The sequence below is a fragment of the Aedes aegypti genome, chromosome 3, assembly GCF_002204515.2.
Source record: "Aedes aegypti strain LVP_AGWG chromosome 3, AaegL5.0 Primary Assembly, whole genome shotgun sequence".
Classification (NCBI taxonomy): domain Eukaryota; kingdom Metazoa; phylum Arthropoda; class Insecta; order Diptera; family Culicidae; genus Aedes; species Aedes aegypti.
In genome coordinates, this window is record NC_035109.1 from 265,433,137 (window position 1) to 265,455,801 (window position 22,665).

The window sequence follows — 22,665 nt, forward strand, 5'->3', positions numbered from 1 at the left end:
CGGCTCCGTAGTTGATTCTAATATAATATCATCAGCTACACCCTCCCCCCTGTTTAACCCTCCCCACCTTACATTCTTCTGTGTTTTTTTTTCTTCTCTCATTCTTCTTTGCTCTTTGTTCCATTCTTCTAGCATAGGAATCCTCCCCAGCTATTCATATGCTTTTCCGGGTTCATAGTAATCAGTCATTGTAACCTATTCGAGGGCCAAAAATCGCATGCATAAAATGTATTTCGTCAAATATCATCTAAAAGAGTGAAGATATCGCAATTTTGAGGTGATTTTTTGTCCTTAAGGGTCCTAAAATCACCAAAACAAGCTGAAAAGCGTACAACAATTTTTCAGAGTTCACTAAAATGGGAAAACTGCACATACGCCCCTTGCGCCACCTCTAAACCTTCACCAAAACTTCTCATTTTTTCACAGGATGTTATTTTGGGACCGATGATCATTTTCCACTTTGTAAATCCTGAATACGGAAGATTTTTGGAAATAAGCCTTACCCTACTGGAGCAGCTCACAAAGAAGAATGTCTTTAGAATAGAACAACATCCAATCGTTCATTACGGTCACGATGTCATAGAATGTTATTAGCAGAGTTAGCGAGAAAGATATCTATCCACCATTTCGTGTAAATCTCGCTAGTTGTTTCGAATCGCATTGCATATATTTTTTTGAAATCCCCTTGAATCATTCAAATCATTTGATGAGATTCAAAAATGTTAGTACCATCAGGTTTTACACGGGTTACTCAAAACAAGGAGAAAAGGTCATGATTTTGGGAGGAAGGTGTATTTTCATGTTATGAAAATACACCATGACCAAAAGTCATGAAATCATGAATTTTTCTACCGTAACGCCAGCTGTACATTACGTTTCCAAAGCGTAAATTCAAATCATCAAATCATAAACTATGTATGCTGGAACCATGAATTTCATGAAAACACAAACACTATTCATGGATTTAGATACCTGTCATTTATGATTCCAGTTTTGGTGATGAAAAGTGGAAATTTGAGTCATGAAATCATGAAGCAGGATCATGAAATCATGAACTAACTTCATGAAAACATACAAACGTCAATTATGATCCCAATATATTTGTCATAGGTAAACAAATAACATGAACTTATTAATAATTTCACTGTACAAAACACTACCGATCGCATAAAACGTGTTGACTTAAATTAAAAAAGTGACAGTTGGATTTATGTAACGCCCTGAGCAGGTCCGTCACACTCGGGCTCAGATTGGGTACCACTTCTAGTACTGCATTTCGTCCCTCGGTAGTACAAAAGGTACCCAAGTTTGACAGATCGCAGTACACTTTTCACGGCATTCTAGATTACCTTATGAGCCATAAAATTTTGGGCAACTGCAAGGGACATGGAGGTCTTTAATTTGTCTTTGCCCTGAGCACACAAGTTCTTGATTAATAGCCATGGTTTCATGACTTATAGTCATGATATTATGAAACATAAAGTTTTATGATTTCATAACTTTTTGTTCATGATTCCGGCAACGGATTTTTTTCCGTGTAATTGTTTTTAAAAGAATACCTATACATATGTTTAGTCATGAAGAATCTATGACAATAGGGTCCTAAAGGCATGTCCCAATTTTAGTGCCAAACGCTTAAGTTTAGGCCAAAAACACATGTTTACTCAATTTTTTAATGTTTTTCTTTTGTTTAAGTCCAAAAAACATTTTTTTTAAATTTTGTCACACTCCTTGGCTTAAACTCAAATTTTGGGTGTATTTTGCTTTCCGTGTCCCTTCCGAAATGTCAGAAAGGAACAATCCCAGTGTTAAAACTAAAAGCCCTGTGGTGTTTTTGTCGATTAAGCAAACGTCAAACATGATCAAAAGTGTCAAGTTTCATTTATGGACCCAATTTTTAAAGCAAAGTTTACAACACCGTTGGTGTTGCGAATATACCAGGATTCTGACCACTTAGAAAGATGATGTCTTCGGCAAAATTGTTCAGTAGCTCAAGGGCTATCATTGTTTTAGCCAAGAAATTCGGGATTTTGCCACTAGGCGGCGCTAGTGAGCATGTAACTTATGTTTCGCAGATCTCTGGATCCTGACCACTTAGAAAGATGGCGTCTTCAGCAAAGTTGTTTAGTAAGTTAAGGACTATTATTGTTCGAGCTAGTTTATTCAAAATTTTGCCACTAGGCGGCGCTAGTGAGCATAAAACATTTGTTTCGCAAATATCTCAGGAGCCTGATCACTTAGAAAGATGGCGTCTTCGGCAGAATTGTTCAGTAGCTCAAATTATTTCTTTGTTTAATCCTTAAAGTTCGAGATTTTGTAAAATAATGATAGTCTCTGAGCTTCTAAACAACTTTGCCGAAGGTGTCTGTCTAAAAAGTCAAGATCCTGTAGTATCCACATAACAACAACTTTAAGCTCATAAGCGCCGCCTGGTGGCAAAATATCCTAATTCTTGGCTCAAATAATGATAGCCCTTGAGCCACTGAACTACTTTGCCAAAGACACCATCATTCTAAGTAATCAGGCTCCTGAGATATCTGCAAACAAAAGTTTCATGCTCACTAGCGCCGCCTAGTGGCAAATTTTTGAATCAACTAGCTCGTACAATAATAGTCCTTAACTTACTAAACAACTTTGCTGAAAACACCATCCTTCTAAATGGTCAGCATCCTGAAATATCTGTAAAACAAAAGTAAAACTTCCATGCACACTAGTGCCACCTAGCGGTCAAATTCCGAAATAAATGAGGTACCATCAGATAGCGCTTTACCTCCAGAACAACTTTACTAAAGACCCAAAGTTTCTATATTATTTGGATTTTGAGATATATCGATTGCAAACTGTGGTTTATTCGAACCGTATATAGTGCGTTCATTATTATGCGACTTCCATGTACATTTTTTTTATTTTACCGTATTATAAAGGGCCATACTGTAAATAAAAACTGCCGAGTATTGTTTTAAAGAAAATTCTTGAGGAATACATTTTGGTTTGGTGTCGATAGATATCTTTGTTGCAAAATGATAGCATATAAATCACAACTGTAGTACAAAGTACAACAGCGCGACATCCCGAAGGTTAAACATTTTAGGACCCAATTGGTTCAAAGACATTTGGTCGAATGAAATTTAGTCGAATTAAGTTTAGTCCAAAGTACGTTTGGTCGAACGAACATTTCATCGCGAGAACATTTGGTCGAATCTAAGTAGTTCGGAAATAAAGTTTGACGTTTGGTATTCTATCCCAATGCTCCGAATTCCATTATCCCGAATGCCATCCCCCCAAAAGCCACTACAACGAATGTACCATTACCCCGAAGTCAATAACTCTGAATGCAAATTCCCGGATTGAACAATCATCTTCAATGACTATTGAAATTCGGGCTAATGAAACCAGTAGAGTCAGGACACATCGTGGATGACGAGATGATGGTTTCTTTTGACGTAGCGGCTATTTTCCACAGTATTTCAGTAAAGGATTCCCTAAATCTTATCGAGGCCTGGCTATTACCCAAAAGGACGGATGCAGCATGGAAAGGAAAGATCAGGACACACATGAGAATGGCAAGATTGTGCATGGACGAGAACTACATTCAATTTAGAGGAAATTTCTATTAGCAAATGAAAGGAGCCCACATGGGAAACCCTATCTCCCCATTTTTGTGCGAACTTTGAGTAAAATTTAACGAAACAAGGAGTACTACCGGATAAATGGTGGAGATACGTCGACGACATTTTCAGCGTCATCAAGCGAAATTTTTGATACAATCAAGAGCGTACACAAGGATATCGCGTTCACCCACGAGGAGGAGCGGGATGGAAAACAACCGTTTTTTTTTATCTACTTGTTACTTGTTGTTGTTTTTTTTTTTTCGTTACAGCATACACAGGATGCAGACGCTACCCCTCAGCGAAGACGGAAAGACCAAGGAACTAGAATATATCTACGACACGGCGGCAAAGATCAACGGATATAACAAAAGGACGACAAAAGCCATCATCGGCAAAAAGGAAAGACAGCATATTCTTAGTGCTTTGACGACATTCACCGCTATCACCAAACCCATGAAGAGAGTCTCCATCACATACAACTGGCACATCAGCAAACAGCTCCATCCAAAGCTAAGGAATTTCGGAATCGAGTTGGTGATTTACAGCAGAGATAACCAGAAAGGATCCGGTAAACACACTGAACAAGGCTGGTGTTTACAAAATCAGTTGTCCTCATTGCAGCAAGGTTGGTCAAACAAAGCGGTCTCTCGATGTAAGAAATAAAAAAATGCTTAGAAGACGATAGACAAGAGGATAACTTACGATTTCAAATCTAAGGTAACAGAACATGTTTTTTCAGAGGGTCATATAATTACGACGGCGGATATAAAAAAATGCGAAATGTTTCTTCGCCTTGGAAATTGGATGTGGTGGAGAGTCTGGAAATTTGCAAACAGGTATCTACGACGCTACTCAACAGAGGCCAAGGCAACGGCAATACATGGCTTTTCAACTTGATACCTACTAATCGTTCCTGTGATGTACCTAACAGTTCTTAAATTTTAAGTACCGTTATCCGGCGTAACATTGATCGGTTGTTTTGATATTTATTAAAAATTTCGTTTGAAAATGGAAATGTTGCAATTTTTATATTTTTAAAACAAGTACTGGCATCCATCGCTTTTGACTACATACTGTATTTTGTATTTGAAAGATTTAAGCGTGTATAGTTTTATGAAGTTTTTTTGATTTCATCTAAGAGTCAGTTCGCGAGAACCGCAACCTCCTTTCCAAGGGAAGTTGTATTTATCATCTCCGATCAGGCTGAAATTTTCAGATATTGTTCTTCTATATAAAAGAAGATGTTTTGCAAAATTTTGAATTTTTATATTAGGGGGAAGTGGGTCAAAATGACCCCAATGATTTCATGTCACAAAACATACAAAATCACAAAAATTGATATAACTATAGTGCACGGATTAGATTGAAATTTGGTATGATTACTCTACGTTATATAAACCTTAACATAATACTATGCTTATGGATTTTGAAACTGCTTCAAACCGAGAAAAATAAGATTTTCATAAAAAAATACTTATTTCTTGCCAACCGAACTAAATCAAAAAACCAAATACAGTGAGATTCCGTTTTTGGCATGCTCCGTTTTTGGTATGCTCCATTTTTGGCACCCTCCGATTTTGGCAACAAAATGAATCCGTTTTTGGCAACATTTTTGAAAACAAATAATATTTGTAAACTTTCGTAAATATCTATGTGGTTTTTGTTTTAATTATTTTGAGAGCAATGTCAGGTACGTGGGACCGAGTCGACGAAACGATTGGTTCTCCTCCATAATCTGCAAGGGACCCGTCAGAACGTGGAACGTTATAAACGGAAACGTCAACAGCAGACCCGCCTCTTTCGGGAGAAAATAAAACGCCGCCTGGAGGAGACGGAGTGTGAGGAGATGGAACAGCAGTGCTGGTCTCAAGAAACACGTAAGTTCTATCAGAAGCTCTACGCATCCCGCAACGTCTCGTGCTGCGAGCCGAGATGTGCAGAGATAAGGATGGGAGCATTTTGACGGACGAGCGTGAGGTGATCGAAAGGTGAAAGCAACACTTCGACGAACACCTGAATGGCGCTGAGAGCACAGACAATGAAGAACGGGACAACGGAGGAAGTGCCTTCGCTAGTACTACAGGCGATGGAAACCAACCAGCCCCACTTTGAGAACCATAACCCCGGAGAAGCAGGCCATTTGTCTGCACCGGCTGATAGGCACAATCTGGGAAATAGAACAGCTACCGAAGGAATGGAAGGAAGGGGTAATGTGCCCCATCTACAAGAAAGGCGACAAGTTAGATTTGAGAACTTTCGAGCGATCACCATTCTAAATGCGGCCTACAAAGTATTATCCCAGATCATCTTCCGTCGTCTGTCACCTGTAGAAAACGATTTCGTGGGAAGTTATCAAGCTGGCTTCGTTGACGGCCGCTCGATAACGGACCAGATCTTTACTGTACGGCAAATCCTCCAAAAATGCCGTGAATACCAGGTCCCAATGCATCACCTTTTCATCGATGTCAAGGCGGCATACGATAGTATCGACCGCGTAGATCAGATGGGATATTTTTCTTCGCTTGCTTCGTGCTTCAAAATCAAATGAGAGCGAATTCAGCAATGCCTGGTAGGGATATATCCGGTCTACTGTGGGGCCAGTTTTAAATGCATCATCAATTCCTCCCCATCCCCTCATTGGTCGGCATTCTGACGTGGCAGGCGTCATTGTTATATGCAAATAGAAGATCACCATCACCTATACACTGAGGGTGTCTGTTAGCCCAAAAGGTCATCTGATTGGTTCCTTGTGTCAGTGCAGCTAATCTGGCGACACTGGAGTAGCAACCACGGGCTATTGGTCAAACTCAAGCTCAAGACTGCATGAATCGCATAGCTTGCCAAATTGAATTCTGATAATGCAGCTTTGGAACCCTCCCCATCAATATATTCCTTTCTGTGACAACCATGGAGATGCAGAGATGATCTCGAAACAATGGATGTCATACTCATAATCCTTCCTTTCCCCAATGACCGCAAGGACGTGGCCGGCGCCGTTATTAAATTTATATTAACTTTTACTTTCAAATGGTGGTTAAAGATTGCGCTTTCGCAACTCTCGGTCTCAGCGCTTTAATTTTTTTATTTAAAAAAATCATAACTTTTGAACAGCTCAACCGATTTCCAACATTATTTTATGGAATAAAAGCATAGGATTCCAACTTTTCAGAAAAATATAAAACTAAATATTTTATATATTTTTACATGTAAAACATTTTTTTCTGAAAAGTTGAAATCTTAAGCTTCCATTCCATAAAAATAGATTGGAAATCGGTTGAGCTGTTCAAAAGTTATGATTATTTTTTTAAATAAGATATTTGATGCGCTGAGACCTACAGTGTGTAGGGGCCCAGATAGCCGTAGCAGTAAACGCACAGCTATTCAGCATGACCATGTTGAGGGTCGTGGGTTTGAATCCCGCTGGTCGAGGATCTTTTCGTAAAGGAAATTTTCTCGATTCCCAGGGCATAAAGTATCTCCATACCTGTCACACGATATACACATGCAAAAATGGTCATTCGGCAAAGAAAGCTCTCAGTTAATAACTGTGGAAGTGCTCATAAGAACACCAATCTGAGAAGCAGGCTTTGTCCCAGTTGGGACGAAATGCCAAAAAGAAGAAGAAGACCTACAGTGTGCGCCGATAAAAAATGACTGATTTTTTATTAAATTAAAATATATCTCAAAAACTAAAAAACAAACATCGCTGAAAATTTGACAGTAAACGTAAAATTTTCTGAATTTTCGAGAAAAAATGAGAACAGCAATAGCCCCTTTGGTCCCGAGGTCTTCAAAACACGAAAAACGGAGATTTTTGATTTTTGTTTTCATGTAAAAAACAATTTTTATGAAATTTGATTTTTTTTTTTTGAAAAGTCAAAATCTTTAGCTTTCATTTTATCCAAGAAAATTATAAATCGGTCCAGCGGTTCAGAAGTTATTTTCATTTTTAACTTAGGAAAATCGTGATTTTTCTGGTCATTCTATTTTGGAAATGGTCACCTTAATCAAAAAATCTTAAAACACGTGTATTATAATTTTGGATAAGGAACAAAATAGCAAGGAAATTCACTTGAATATTCGAAAGAATGGGAGAAAACTAATCTGCTATTTTCTATGGGGGGTTTCACGGCATTTTTCAACAATTTACTTGATGGCAAGATGAAGTTTGCCGGTCTACTAGTTATAATCATTAAAGTTTTTTCTGTACCTTAAAAACCTTGCTTCACATTGTTAATAATGATAATATAAATTTCTAAAAAAAAATCAATTGCACATGATAACCGATGCATGATCATGACCATTTGACGTCATTCACTCGTCAATGGCATCCTAGAATTTATAGCTCAAAATTAGTTAATATCAAGAGTATTTCTATTGATAACAAAATATAACAAAACGAATTCATAATAATGTAACCTATTATTGCTATGGGCTGCAGTTGTTATTCGCCTTTGCTAGGGTAACGAATGAACTAATATTAAAAGTAGTTCCATTTTTCAGCATCAAACAATTTATTCGATTGCATAATACATAATTACTACACAAATCACTCCTAATGCCCATTTTCTCTTACGCATTAAATTATGCTATACATAACCGAACGATCATTGCCTTGTACTCGACCAAAAACGTCATCTTTTCAATCGACAAACATGCATAACTAACGACACACCACAGGTGCCCAAAAATGTTTGCCCAACTAACTTAGGTAAACGCTCCGGCGAACATGTGCCATTCACCTATGGTTTTACAGACAAGCAGGGGCAGCCTAGAGCTCGTCCTGTCATGGCAAGATCTCGAAGCCCCAAAAGCCAATCGTGACTTGTCCACTTTCTCTCCTCGGCGTTCGGCGCATTTCGTGAGCTTGTAGCAGCAGCCTTGTACCGGTTTCAACAGGTTCACCCCACGGCCAGAGAGAAGAGAAGAGGTGTTTGTTTGGTTTAGGTCCACACGATCTGTTTTGGTGCGGCTGCTTGAGCGATGCAAGTGGTCAAAGTCAAGTTCATAGCCATCCCCTGCCTATAGCCTAAGCTGAGTAGATAAAATTGCGCTAGCTTTAGCTACTCTCTGGCTGCTTGTCGGTTTTCTGCACATGATTCGCGACGACAAACTGATCGATCGGAACGTAATTGATAAATATGTCTGGAAATTTCCACTCCGGAGTAAGTGCTTTTTAATGATTTCAAAACATGTACTCCAAGCGTTTGGGATAGCAAAATAATCGTATTTTCCCGAAAAACTGTGACATCTCCATAATGACATAAATAAAATCATTACGTTAATTCAATTTGAATATCGTAGGTTTTCAAAGTAATTGAATTCATGCGATTTTGTTATTCATTTATGATAAATATTATCGTTTTGATAGCGAGCAAAGCTCAATTTGAAAATTTTACCTCGATATTTGATATTGCATTTTGATGAAATATTTTATTATCAAATTGACTATTATTAGAGGTTTGTAAAGAAGATGGCCTCCAAAACCGGCATAACCTGGAAAAGTCTTGAATTCTCTAAATTTGTACGTCATGGAATGTTTTTATTCCAGGAACAGTAATTTATTATCAATAGACCATTTCCGTCAAAATTTGTTATTGGTTCATAAGCTTTCTTTCAATTTACACAACAAACTTTCCTAACTAACCCGTATGTTCTGAAGCCTCTAATCATTGAAATACAATGATAAACTGGCGGTACACCGTTTCACCCCACGGTTTCCAATATATATATATATATATATATTTCTTACTGATATCCTGCTTGGGGCTTTCCTTAGCCGAGTGGTTAGAGTCCGCGGTAGGGTTACCAGACGTACTCTTTTTAGAGTACATGTACTCTTTTTTGCCTAAATTTTTTTGTGTACTATTCTTTTTGCCAAATGGGCTCTGTGTGTGTACTCTTTTCTAGTTATTACTGACGATCGCCGAGTAAATCAAATAATCTTTTTTAAAAAAAACAGATGTTTCTCATAAAAAACAGGATATCCTACGATTTTCGTTAAATAATAAATAAACGAAAATCTAAATTTGGTACTATACCATTTGATTCCGCTAGTTTGCATCCTTTGACAGAAACGCGTATTTCGACCTCAACCTTCAGTGTCGTGTACTAGACCCGAATTACGAGTACACGACACTGAAGATAGCCTTACGGTTGAGGTCAAAATACGCGTATCTGTCAAAAGGTTTTTATTATCGTTAAATAATAGCTGAATTGGATTGGAACAATTAGCTCAAAAATGATTAGAATGTCTTCAAAAGCTCATATATCTCATTAAATATAGAAACAAGAGACTAGCGGTAATAGTGTCCTGTACAAACAAATATTGTTCTACATTTGATAAAGAAAATTCTTACTAAAGTACCAACAAAATATTTGATAGACTATAATTTTGCCAAAATTTGAACGGCTATATGTGTGATATTCGTAATCATAAAAAATATATAAATAATTCACTAAGTATCAATGCTCAATATAGTAATCAAGCATATTATGGGATAAGCGAATGAAATTTAGATTAAATTACGTGAAATCAACTATAAAAAAGTAAGACAAGCTTAACTGTGAATGTGGGAAAATTGACTTCGAATGTGATTCTGACATTTGTTTGCATTATGGTTAAATTATGTTATTATGGTGAAAAAGACGTATTTTGTAAATATTTCCAAAATGTTGGAAATTGCTCTTTTTTTGACAATTAAGTTAATGTGAGCAACGACTTAAGATTTAAAAAACACAAAAATTATCAAAGGAAATTAAGACAAACACGTTAGTTAAAAATAAGCATTTTCACAATTTGAAGCTTTAAGGCTAAGCATACTCTTTAGTACTCTTTTCGAGTGTTGAAAAAATGTACTCTTTCCGGAATTTTTGATCAGCTGACTGCCAATCATGTCAGATGATTTGATGTCTATGTTTTCATAGTGAAACGTCCATTTTTTAAAACTGTCACCAAACGTGGCAGAAAAATGTAAGAAAGGACGTTTCTCCGAACGGCACGCTTTCTTCCAAGGGTGAAATGGTTAATGTTGATAATAATCGAAATGAGCTATCAGTTCGATGCGTTACACAAATTATCCGAACATCAAATCTAGCTCAGGCACTTTGATTCAAGTGTGGACGCAAAGAGTACCGCCAAAGTTGGTCAGTTAATTTAGAGGAATCAAGGTTTCCTTCCAAATCGCAATGAAAGGAGACTGTCGCGTTTGGCCGGGAATTCTTAAAGATAGTGAAATTCTTCTCAAAATTCTTGTAGAGAAGAAGCACAAATTATTTACTTATGTATGTATGTATGTATGTATTAGAGTGGTTCAAAAAATCGTTTTTGCTCCACACCGCTTATTCGATTCTAGTTCAAATTCTGAGTGCCCTATCAAAATTTGAGCTCATTCGGATGAAAACTGTGACTGCACAAGCCCTTCAAAGTTTATATGGGAATTACTATGGGAAAAGCAAGCAATTCATTCAATCGGTCATAGCGTTTGCCCATGTGCTCTTGGGAATTAGAACTACGGTGATATTGTGAGATACAATAACCGGTTACAACTTTGCCGAAGACCATTTTGAAATCGGACGCCCCAGTAATTAGTTATTGATTTTTGAATGAGTTGTAAAACTTTGGTTATAATTATTAAACTGTTCTGCAGGCATCACTGGATATATACAGTAAAACATAGTAGCCATGACTTGTGCGTGCTATCTTTCGCGCCAGTTGCAGAAATGTTGCCTGTTCAGAAGTTAAATGAGCACTGCTGAAGAATTGATGACTGTATATAAATCATTAATTAATTACTGAGGTGTCCGATTTGAAAACGGTCTTCGGCAAAGTTGTACATGATGAATGTATCTCACAGTATCAACGTAGCACTAATCCCCAACAGCACATGGGCAAACACTATGACCGATTGAATGTATTGCTTGCTTTTCCCATAGTAATTCCCATATAAACTTTGAAGGGCTTGTGCAGTCACAGTTTTCATCCGAATGAGCTCAAATTTTGAGAGGGCGCTCAGAATTTGATCTAGAATTGAATGAGCGGTGTGGAGCAAAAACGATTTTTTGAACCACTCTAGTATGTATGTATGTACAATCCACCGCCCACTGACCGGCAGTGCTTTTATGGAAGAAATTTGTCTGCATATTGATAACATTAAATATCTCTATAGATGCAAACAACTTTAGCCCTGGAGATGGAAGGTGATAGCCCTACTGCAATTCCAACGTTCTAGAATGGCTGTTCATACACACACATTCTGAGGTCATTTTCATCACAGTAAGCCCCGCATGAAAACACCCAGATATCAAATGGTCGGCGTTAAGAGAAAAATAACCATCATCGTTTTACAAATTTTCAAAACCAGTTTTTTTTTGCTCAAATTTGAAGCAATGTTCATGAAAATCTATCATTGCATTACACTTGCTATCTGTTAAGCGATGATAGATTTTCATGAGGATCTCTTTGAATTTGAACGAAAAAACTGGTTTTTCATTTTTGATGATTGCTGATGATTGAATGATGGATTCTTGAGCCTTAAGTCAGAGTGGACAAGTAACATTTTTCATATTTTGAGAAAAATGGACTTCAAGTCTAACGCTTTGTAATTTTCAAACTCGTTAAAATTTTTGATCAATATTTCTACACATCTTTGTGTTACTTTTGCACAACATAATGCGAAGTAATAATCATGAAAAATCATAATCCAAACCTCAAATAGAACGATTATTTGAAGGACTATGTGCACTTGGTCCACTATGTCTGAGCTAAAGACCACCGTTCAGTGAGTTGGTTCACTATGACTGAACAATTTCTAGGAAAATAGCAATCATTTGATGCTTGCATGATTAAACTGAGTGCATATCTCTAAGATAAACAGATTATCAAGACCTTTAGAAACCAGAATAGTAAAATCTTCAATAATCCATATCTTCAATCCCAAAATCAGTGGCATTACGATAGCTTGAAAATTGAAGTTTTGCAGGGTCAGGGCATTGAAGACCAGCAATATTCAAATATACGATCAGTCAGAGTGGACCAAGTGAAAATCTTGAATGCCAGCCAAAATATACTGGTCCACTGAGTGGGTTCTAGGACATTCCATTCAGACACCATAGAACTACTAAAAGCTTCTATCGGACTCTGAAATCGACTTAAAAATGCAATAATCAATCAGTTTATTGGTTTTTGACACTTGGTCCGCTCTGTCTGCACAGAAAGTGTTGCAATTTCTGACCACCCATCCAAATGTGGTAAATAGTCAAAAATTAAAATCAAATGCATTGAATTAGGTGAATTTCTATTGGTAGATGAGAAGATGAATCATTCGATGCAGTGTTGATAGACTCACACTCAAAATCTCAATCAATACGCTCTCCCGTGAGAGCAAACTCATTAGAGATCTGCTTCGCAAATCTCACGCTTGAGATTTTGATGAAATATCAACTCAATCAACTCAAACCGTAAAAAATGATTCAATCGCAAAACCCGGCAAAAACTCGTGAAACCCGAATGTTGTGGTTTACGTTAGAAAGGATTAACATAATTTTACCAGACTAACAAGAAATTATTGCCGGGTGTGAGTAAACTGTGGAAATACGAGACATTGAGTTAAAAAGGTGAGCCAACTCATCCGTGATTTTTTGACTGCTGAGTTGCATGATTGACAACTCACGCATGAAAAATCTCAAGCGTGAGTTGTGAGAAATTGAGTTTTTCACAACACTGATTCGATGTGAAAAAATTGACAAATCACTTGAAATGTCTTTCATTTCCTCGCATTAATCAGCGCGCTGATCGTTTTCGCTGTTATGGTAATAAGCACTTGGTCCACTCTGACTGCATACTTTTATGGATTTTTATTGATCATCGAAAATAAATTTCTTACATATCTCTCGCAGTTTACAACATTCATCAAATCTGATCAAAGTGATATGGAGGTACGATAATTTCTCATCTAATGAAGGAATAATCCGAATTTCCCAAGTTTTGTACTTGGTCCACTCTGACTTAACGCCGACCAAATGGACATCTGAAATGAGTTCACACTTCCCGAATCAAAATAAGATTTTCGACCCTGGCACGTATTTAGTGGTTTCAAAAGATTATATAGCTCACAACGATCTCACCAGTTAATATTCCTGTTTTTCCATCGTCGTACTATGGAAACCAGATTACTGCTTAACAACAACTGCAACTGCAAACAACACATTCGAAGCAACAAAACACTATTCAACAAATTCTCAACAAATTCTTCTTTCAACATCCTTTAGCAATTGATCGCGCCTCTTTCAATCAATACGAACCACGCGCACCGTGGAAAAAAAAAGAAAACGCTCACAAATACGCCAAACTTTGCTTCAGACATTTCGAAACCCTGCCTAGAAAAACTCGCATAAATCGGGAAACAAAATGTTGTACTCGAAGACGCAAACTGGTTGAAGTCCATCACTTCTGTCTTCACGAAAAACTTGCTTTCCACTTCTACAAATTCACTTTTCGACATGTTTATTAGATTTGATTTTTTTTATTAAATCACGAAACACATTTTAGCATCACACAATTGTCTTCACATAATTTGCCGGGTGGCATAGCACCATCAGCCGAAACAACTTTTCACCAGCCGAACTTGAAATAGCGCGGAAGCGAAACAAAACGTAAACAGGAAATTTCAAACGCAACCACCCGCGCGCACAGCCTGCTGCGATCTTTCAAGCTGAAATTGTTTACTTATGACGACAAAATTGAACGATCGTTCAAAGTCGTCTTGAAAGGTCTTTCAAGTGACTATCAATATCCTACTATCAATTTCTTCAGAAAGTTATTCTACTGAAATTCTGGTATATTGTCAGAATTTCAATCGCATGAAGAGCGTTTTGCGTATGCGTAGTTACGGTATACTTCGTAGATCGGATACTAGCGACATTCATGTATCTCTTTGATAATCTCATCCAGATTGCTTTCATGAACAAGGCTGGGGAGTGAACCTTGATTGAATCATGAACAAGAATACCAATAGCATGACCATCGCTATTACCGGCCAAGCCCTTCTTTACCGTAACTTGGGATAGGGGAAGGAATTGTTGATGTAGCACTTACTTAATGAGAGGCCACCGACTCAGCGACGCCCTCATAAGTACTACGGAGTTGGGATTTGGGTGGGGTATAATGTCAGGAATCGCCTGAAAGTTGGCGATAGACCCAGGGCATTTGTTGTTAAGGTGCTGTAATTTAATCTCTAGAATGCCGGCATTCAAAAGAGAATATATTTGTTTATTTCCTGTGTGAATAATAATGTTTCGCGTATTACTTATAGTCGTTTTTCGCTCAATCATCTAGGGTTATCGGTTTCTTCTAAAACTATTGTGTTAGTAAGAAAAAAAAACTCCAACGAAAAAAACAAAACAAAACAAATCCGCAATTAGACTTTTGGTTGTCGCATGGTTGACCACCGCCAGAAGCACCGCGCTGATGCTAGATACGAAACGCTAGGTTATTTCACCATTAGCGCGGGTTTTGAAGTGTTAAACCAAACTAAAATGGTTGAAAATTGAAATGGTTTTATTTCGCGCGGTGAACTATTTGTTCTTTTGTAAATTGGATTGGCAAGATACAGTATTGAAGACAAAATTGTTTAGTTATTACAACTTTCGTATCACGTGAAGCTAAATTCATATAACAATTATTGAATATATAATATGGAACAAACTCACCGGATCACTAAACAGGGTATCAGTTGGTGAAGATGACCGTTCTATTTCTAGCATTACCGCAAACAGAAAGCAGCTAGGCAAGGGTACACGGAGACGGAATTCAACTCAATTTTGGGTTGTTTCAACGCAATTCCGTAGTTGAGCCCAATAACTCAATTTTGGCTAAATTTCCAAGGTCCCCACTAGGTAGTTTGGCTTTAATTCCACTAGAAAAATATACTCAATTTTGGGTTGATTTAACGCAAAATTGAGTTCTTTCGATGTAAACATAAGAAAAGTTGAATTTACCCAAATTTGGCTTATTGGGCCTAAGTACCCCCATTGGGTAGATGCAGCTCTCTCTATTTTTGACAATATTCGTGTGGGAGAAAGAGAAAACCGAGAGATTTTGGGTTAAAACTATAATCGATATACTTAATTTTGGGTAAAGTAAACTCAAAAATTAGGTAAAAATATTTCTCCGTGTAGCAAATATTCAAACTTATACGCCATACTAGAGCCATCCAATAGACTCAGTTTCCAGTCTATATAGGTATAATTTCAAGCTCGTCGAAACATTCGAGTAATTACAACACATTTTTCAAGCTACTAAATCGACGTATGATTTGATCTTTAAAGCAGTCGAAGAAATCGTTTCATATTTATGGTGACTTCAATCAACGGAATGTAGATTTTATTCCATATTTTGATAATGAGAGTATTATTCTTCCAATTGTTGGTGAAAATGAAACAATTTATGTTTGAGAAAAATGCATTTTTAGGACTCAACCAAATAAATCATGTCAAAAACCAACAGAATTGTTTCTTAGATTTTCTACTAACAAATATATGTGAGGATTTTTGTGTTAGGGAATTTGTTTCTCCGTTATGGAAAAATGTATTCCACACAGCGATCGAATATTCTATATTTCTACACAGTAACCTCACTCCCGACGACTGTAGTTATGAGCTGAGAGAGACTTGCGAAGAGGAAAAATATCAACGTCATATGCAGCCCAGATTCCATTGTCACGAAACGTCGCTTTTTATGGCTGAAAAGTGAAAAATATTGTATTCAAAATAAACTGTTAATAAAAAAAACCTCGGCCAGCAGAGAAGATGTTGATAAATCTAAACACAGGACTAGTCATTTTTATTGTCTGCTACGTTTGCTGGCATGGAATTTCACTCAAAAATCTATTTATGCTTAGGTGTGAGGGAAACGCAATGATTTTTTGCTTAGATGTGAAGGTTTGAACGGCTGGCGTATGATTGATGAAAACACAGAGTGGAATAAGAAAAAAAAACTCAACAATCACAGAAAAAGAAGACCGTCTCCGCGAGTCTCGTCTCAGGTTATGAGTATGTTTTTGATAACAGTATGGCTAACTATGACAATATAAGGTATAAATTAAGTAGAGTGAACTGGCAATTCAATTTGAAAAATGAAGTAAATATTGAAAGCGCTGTACAAAATTTTTACAAAATATTGTCGGAAGTAATTCAGGAGGAAGTTGAAAAGACAAAAGACAATTCCCAGTTAACACACCATCGTATTTGATGGGATATAAGAGTGCAAATGTGGAGGCGATATACGTACTTATTGCATGCGGCCTTATGGCGCATGTACGTATATCGCCTCCAAATTTGTACGCTTATGCGCTATCGTATACGAGTTTATGTTTACTGGGTTTACACCCAGAGAATATGATTATACTACACGCAAACAAATGTTGCTGTATAATCTACCGAATCCATGGTAGAAATAAGAACGATTTTCAACCGACAACAAAAATCTGTCAAGTTTACTACAATCTGGTAAAAATCACTGAGCAGTGCAGTAAATGTGTCCATGTCCATGGTTGCATCCACTACAAAACATAGTTTTTCAATCCGTGACCCCCACCGTACAGCACAGTGTAGTCAAAAGTATAATGCCAACCTTGTCAAATAAAGAATGTTTCTAGTCATAAATACTGCAACTCTGGTTAAATTTACCAAATATATTTTCTTGTGTACGTATGTTGACTATGTTTTGGTAGAGTGGACAGATTAATGTAGTCGGTTGAAAATCGTTGGTGCAGTTCTTAATTTTACCATGGAATCAGTAGTTTCTACAATAAAATTCATTTCAACGCGGAGAGGATTTTGACTTTGTTTATAAACTACATTTGCAATGACTATCAATAATTGAGGTCATTCAAACAATATTTTAGTGTGTGTGTCATCCTGTCAGTCGTCATAAGAAACGTAGCTTATCAACGACGTCACTTACGTATCGGTTTTCACTAACACACATCCATCGTCTCTTCTGCATAACATCTTTTTGAGTCTCATTGATTTTGCTCGATTGGAACCACGTTTGACGGTTCAATTGCACGGATAAAAATCTGATCCCCACACCATGATTTGCAAGTCATGAAATTCATAAATTCGTTAGGTCGTGATATCATGGTTTCTGGAGCCATAATCATGATTCTTCATAAACTTAACATCCAGAGCGACAACACAAAGCGGTGCACTTTGCTTCAAGTCATTCGCATCGATCACCTATCATTCATTGCGATAGATTGGTACCGTAATTTCGGGTGAAATTGATCATTTTTCACGGTTCTTCTAGTCTCTTTTCTATAATGTTCACAATGCCAAACAACTAAATGCAGGAAAACAAGTACGAAGGTGAGCCTCATCGACTTATGTACCGAAATTTTCTAATAAATGTCATTTTAGTGTCAACAAATAGGGCAAACGCTCCCTTAGTGGAGGTAGCTCCAATAGTGGAGGTAGTGTGTTTTGGCATGTTTCGCGCTAATAAATGATTATGTGATATTTTTGTATTATGTACGATGCGAAAATGATACAAGTAATCTAATAATATTCATGAAATTTAACCGTAAAACTATTTAAAACAATTATTTTGCTTAATTTTTTTGCTCCTTTGCACCTATAGTGGTGCATCAGTACCCATAGTGGAGGGTCCCATAAGAAATCAATGGTTTGCACCACTAAAGGAACCATCCTTAAAATATACCTCCACTAAAGTAACAGTGTTCCTATTATTGGTGCCAATGTTGCTGAACAACGATCGGAAACGCGAGGCACGATGAATTTTCGTAGGCATCAAAACAGAATCTGCGAATAAATACAAACAACCATTCGGGCGTTTCATTCGTTCGTGTTTCATTTTCGGATCGCTGTTTCTCCCGACGCTATCATCAGGTGATTTTCCATCGCTTTTGGTGCAAGGCTTTTTGCAGGGAAATTTCAAATGAATCGTGATTTTTATACATTTGAATGATAGAAGGATTTGAGATCTATCGAATGATACGTTAAAATCATATATTTCATGATCTTAACACCGTGTTTTAGCAGTTTTCCCTTAGATGCACCACTAATGGTACACTTGCCCTACCTCTAAAATAAAAAATCTGAGGATCTCATTTCGGGGTGATATTGATCACTTGTCAATGCCATTATTGTTAGTTTTCAAAACAACTCTATATGATAAATTTGAGCTCCCTGAATCCGAATATGCTTGTAAAATTCTTAACAATGCAATATTTATATAAATAACGAATAGTTGAATTTCAAGAATTACGAGGAAAACGCCTAAATGTATGCAATTTCCTAAGGAATTCAATGATATGTAACATAAATTCAATTATTTCAACCATATGACAATTTGTTCGAGTTTTGGTGATGAAATCTGGTTTGGGGATATATCTCATGCATCCTCACAAACTTTCAGGTTTATACCATGTTCAAATCCTTGCTTATAAATAGAAGTTCATAGGTGTTTGTCAATACTGCACCGTGCATGGTTTTGAAATTTTACGTTATTTTCATAGTAATAAACATTCTTCAACGCAAAAAACTTCACAACACACAATTCGACAATAGTTACGACAAGCAACGATCATTTAATGCAACTTACATTGATATTAGTGCTCCATTTCGAATAAATAAACTCGTGTGATACGATGATCAATTTCACGCTTCTGATCAATTACACCCGATTTTACGGTACTGTGGTAAAGTACGTGGCTCTCAATCTGAAGGTTCTTGGTTCGAATCTTGCTCTAGTAAATTTTGTATTTTTTGTTTTCATATTATCGGGTTGACTGACATAATTATAAATAGATCCAAAACGGATGCGCGAATCATGATTTTCGAGCATATGATGCATGATTTCGGGCACTCAGCTGCAACTTGTGTCGCGTTAAGATTGTCGTAACTCATGATTTCGTGAGTCCAAATCATGGTGTATTTTCATAAGATGAAAACACACTGGAATCGTGATATCCGGGTGCATAATCATGATTTTGGATTCTGATTTCTACACGGGTAGAATAGATAAAGATTTAACTTTCAAAAATCACATTGATGGCATTCAAACCAAATGGAACAAATATACAAAATGTATTTACTCATTCATCAACAGAAAATCAAAACATGGAAATGTTCAATAAATGTCAAATTAAATTATTAATCACTTTAGACAAAAATTGGTTGATGCGTTATACATTAAGGATAAGTTTATTGAAAGCAGGTGAAATCAACTCACCTGTAAAAAATCTGAACACGGCAAATGAAATGCAATATGTTGTTTACAAAATGTCAATAAAAGCTTAATTTTGTGTTACCAAATTGAAATGGTAGAGTTACTTAACGCAGAACACCTAGATATAAGAAATTAATGTAATGTTTGAAATAAGACTAATAAAGGCTTCTATTGCCACGGGAAAAATTAAGATAGAACTAAAAAATGTGATCGGATAAAATAAGAGGTCAAAGTTTACGTAAGCAACATGCCCAATACGGCGATTATTTTCAGTTCAGCAACTCAATCAATCTTCAGTGCTCACAGGACGTAGGCAACATAATCAATAATTGTAACTCAAGTGCTTTTGCTTATGCTACTTACCAACTTCTCTCTCCGACTGGCCAGTTAACTCATCCGTATTTGCAGAGTGGCATTTTTCGGTGGCGAGCAGTACCAGGAAAATTACAATACTCAGCCCAATCGAGTTCCGCAAGCTCATGTTCCTCTTTCCACCTGACCTGCAGCACCAGCCCGAGGCTAAATCGTGACGTTTGTCGCCTGTTGTAGCTCGATGGCGTTCAAGTCTCCGACCAATACCCAGACAGACTTTCTCTGCTGCTGCCTGTCTGCCTTCCTGCCTGCCTGCCACTACTGTAGTGCTGTTTGGTTCTAAATCTTCACATATTTACCAGCATTTCTCCATTTCGTAAATCACGGCACTTTTCACCACGCACTAACAGATTATCTCTTTATGGAACACTTTTCTTCGCTTTCTCACCCTCATTGATTCATCCTGAAAAAAGACACTTTAGACATTGTTGGTGGTTCACATTCACTACTTACAAGTCCCTTAGAAGCAAATCAAGTGATAACACCATAAACATGGAACCCATTCATGAACCTATCCATATCCAAATTGTCAATTAACACAGACAACGCATCGCTCATTAGCATTTACTGCCAACGTACTTATCCAACTCTTTAGCCTAATTTCAAATGCATCAGTTGCATGAACCGTTGTTGCGTTTCACACATAATGCCGCTGCTGTCGGCGCGGTGATTGGCAGCAAAAAAAAGTGTAAAAACAAAACAAATATGAAAAAGACGGTCATCGATTCGTGTGCGCGGGTAATCCTTCCAATTGAAGCACAGTACTTTCACGCTGTGCGTCGGAAACTTTGGCGCACCGTCACTCTTCTGTAATCCACATAGCAAATGACGTTTCAATGAGAGCCATAGTTTGTAATTCAGTTTCGTACCGAATTTAGGCACCAATTTTCCAGAGATGTGCTAATACATCCAGCTAAACTCGGTGAAGATCTATAAATATTTTGATTGAAGTATGGGAGCCCTTTGATATCCCCTAGGAATTCCTTCAGAACACCTTCCTAAAACTCAAAGGAGTGCTTGGAAATCTTGAGACCTATTTAGAGACAATATTGAAAATTCCTTGTAATCACTTGATCAGCCTTTGAATAATAAATCTTCGAGCTGCATTTGGAACCAATTACATGTATGTGAACTTTTAATTGCCTAAGCAATCCCATGCTCTTTCTTCACGTTATCTTTTTGTATCATTCACTTTTAATGTAAATTCCATAACATTGATGTTTTACTAGAAAGTTAACTTTGAACCCGCTGTGTTGATCAAAGTACAATTGGCGAAGATTGCTACAATTCACATTTGTCCCACGTCTCGCTTTAAAACTTCATAAAAGGAGGCCTTCCTTAGCCTAACGGTAAAGTCCACGGCTACCAAGCAAAGTTATTCTGAAGTTGTCTGAGTTCCGGTCGGTCCATGATCTTTGTATGGGAAACTTCCCTGAGTATCATCGCGCCTGCCACACGATATATCAATGCAAATGGCAACTAACTGGTGTTAAGTATAAATGAGAATGATTTAACACCTTTCTGTATTTGAATTGAAGAACGTATTTTTTATCTCTCCAAAAGAATTGCTCTCTAGACTCCCTAAAAATGGATGATATGTTTCTTTTTGCGCGAGTGCTGTTAGTTCAATCGAAGATGACGTCGAAACAGCAAGCACTGTGCGAGCGTGTTTTACGATTGTACGATTTTAACGTACGTGCCGAAAAAAAGAAACCCGACCAACTTGCCCTAGTGCCGCCCATTGACATTTTTTTTTCGGCTTCTTCAGTGCCCTAGTGTACACAAATAATTGGCGGACCATCCCGAGCAAAGCTTAAGATCATATTGAAAACAACCCCCTGAAGAAAGCGCTAGTTCTTGAAGCCTACCACCATCTGTGTGGCGCTAGTGCTGGAGTAAACAAATTTAAGCTTTGCCCTCATCAAACCCCGTGCGGAAGCGACAAATGTCGTATGAAAAAAAACTGAATAAAGTAATACGCACTCAACACCAGATTGATTGGTAAAATATAAATGTCGCATTCGAAAACGAGTGTGTCTCGTGTCGTTTTAATTTTTTTGATTGATTTATTTTATATTATCATATTGTTTATACATGTAGCACGAATAAATTTATAATTTGTTAAAATTATAACGTTAACAAAAAAATAGAATGATAGCAGAATGGGGCCTTCCTGGTGGTTAGAGTCCACGGCTACATAGCCAAGCCATGTTGAAGGTGTCTGGGTTCGGTTCCCTGGGCATAGAGTATCATCGTACCTGCCACGCGATATACGAATGCGAAAATGGCAACTTTGGCTAAGAAAGCTCTCAGTTAATAACTGTAGAAGTGCTCATTGAACACTAAGCTGAGAAGCAAGTTATGTCTCAATGAAGACGTAATATCAACAACAAGAAGAATAAGAAGAAGAATAAGAATAAGAAGAAGTTGAAG

General features: G+C 37.2%; 1 protein-coding gene across 2 annotated transcripts in view; it reads right to left on the minus strand.

The window, feature by feature from the left end:
* Positions 1–22,665, minus strand: part of LOC5573743 — a 79,729-nt gene that overhangs the window by 39,649 nt on the left and 17,415 nt on the right. For both annotated transcript variants that reach the window (XM_021852199.1, XM_001654721.2), the window contains exon 2: positions 20,224–20,635. In XM_021852199.1, the coding sequence (XP_021707891.1) occupies positions 20,224–20,341 (118 nt within the window). In that variant the 5' untranslated portion in view covers positions 20,342–20,635. The remainder of the gene's footprint in view (positions 1–20,223; positions 20,636–22,665) is intronic.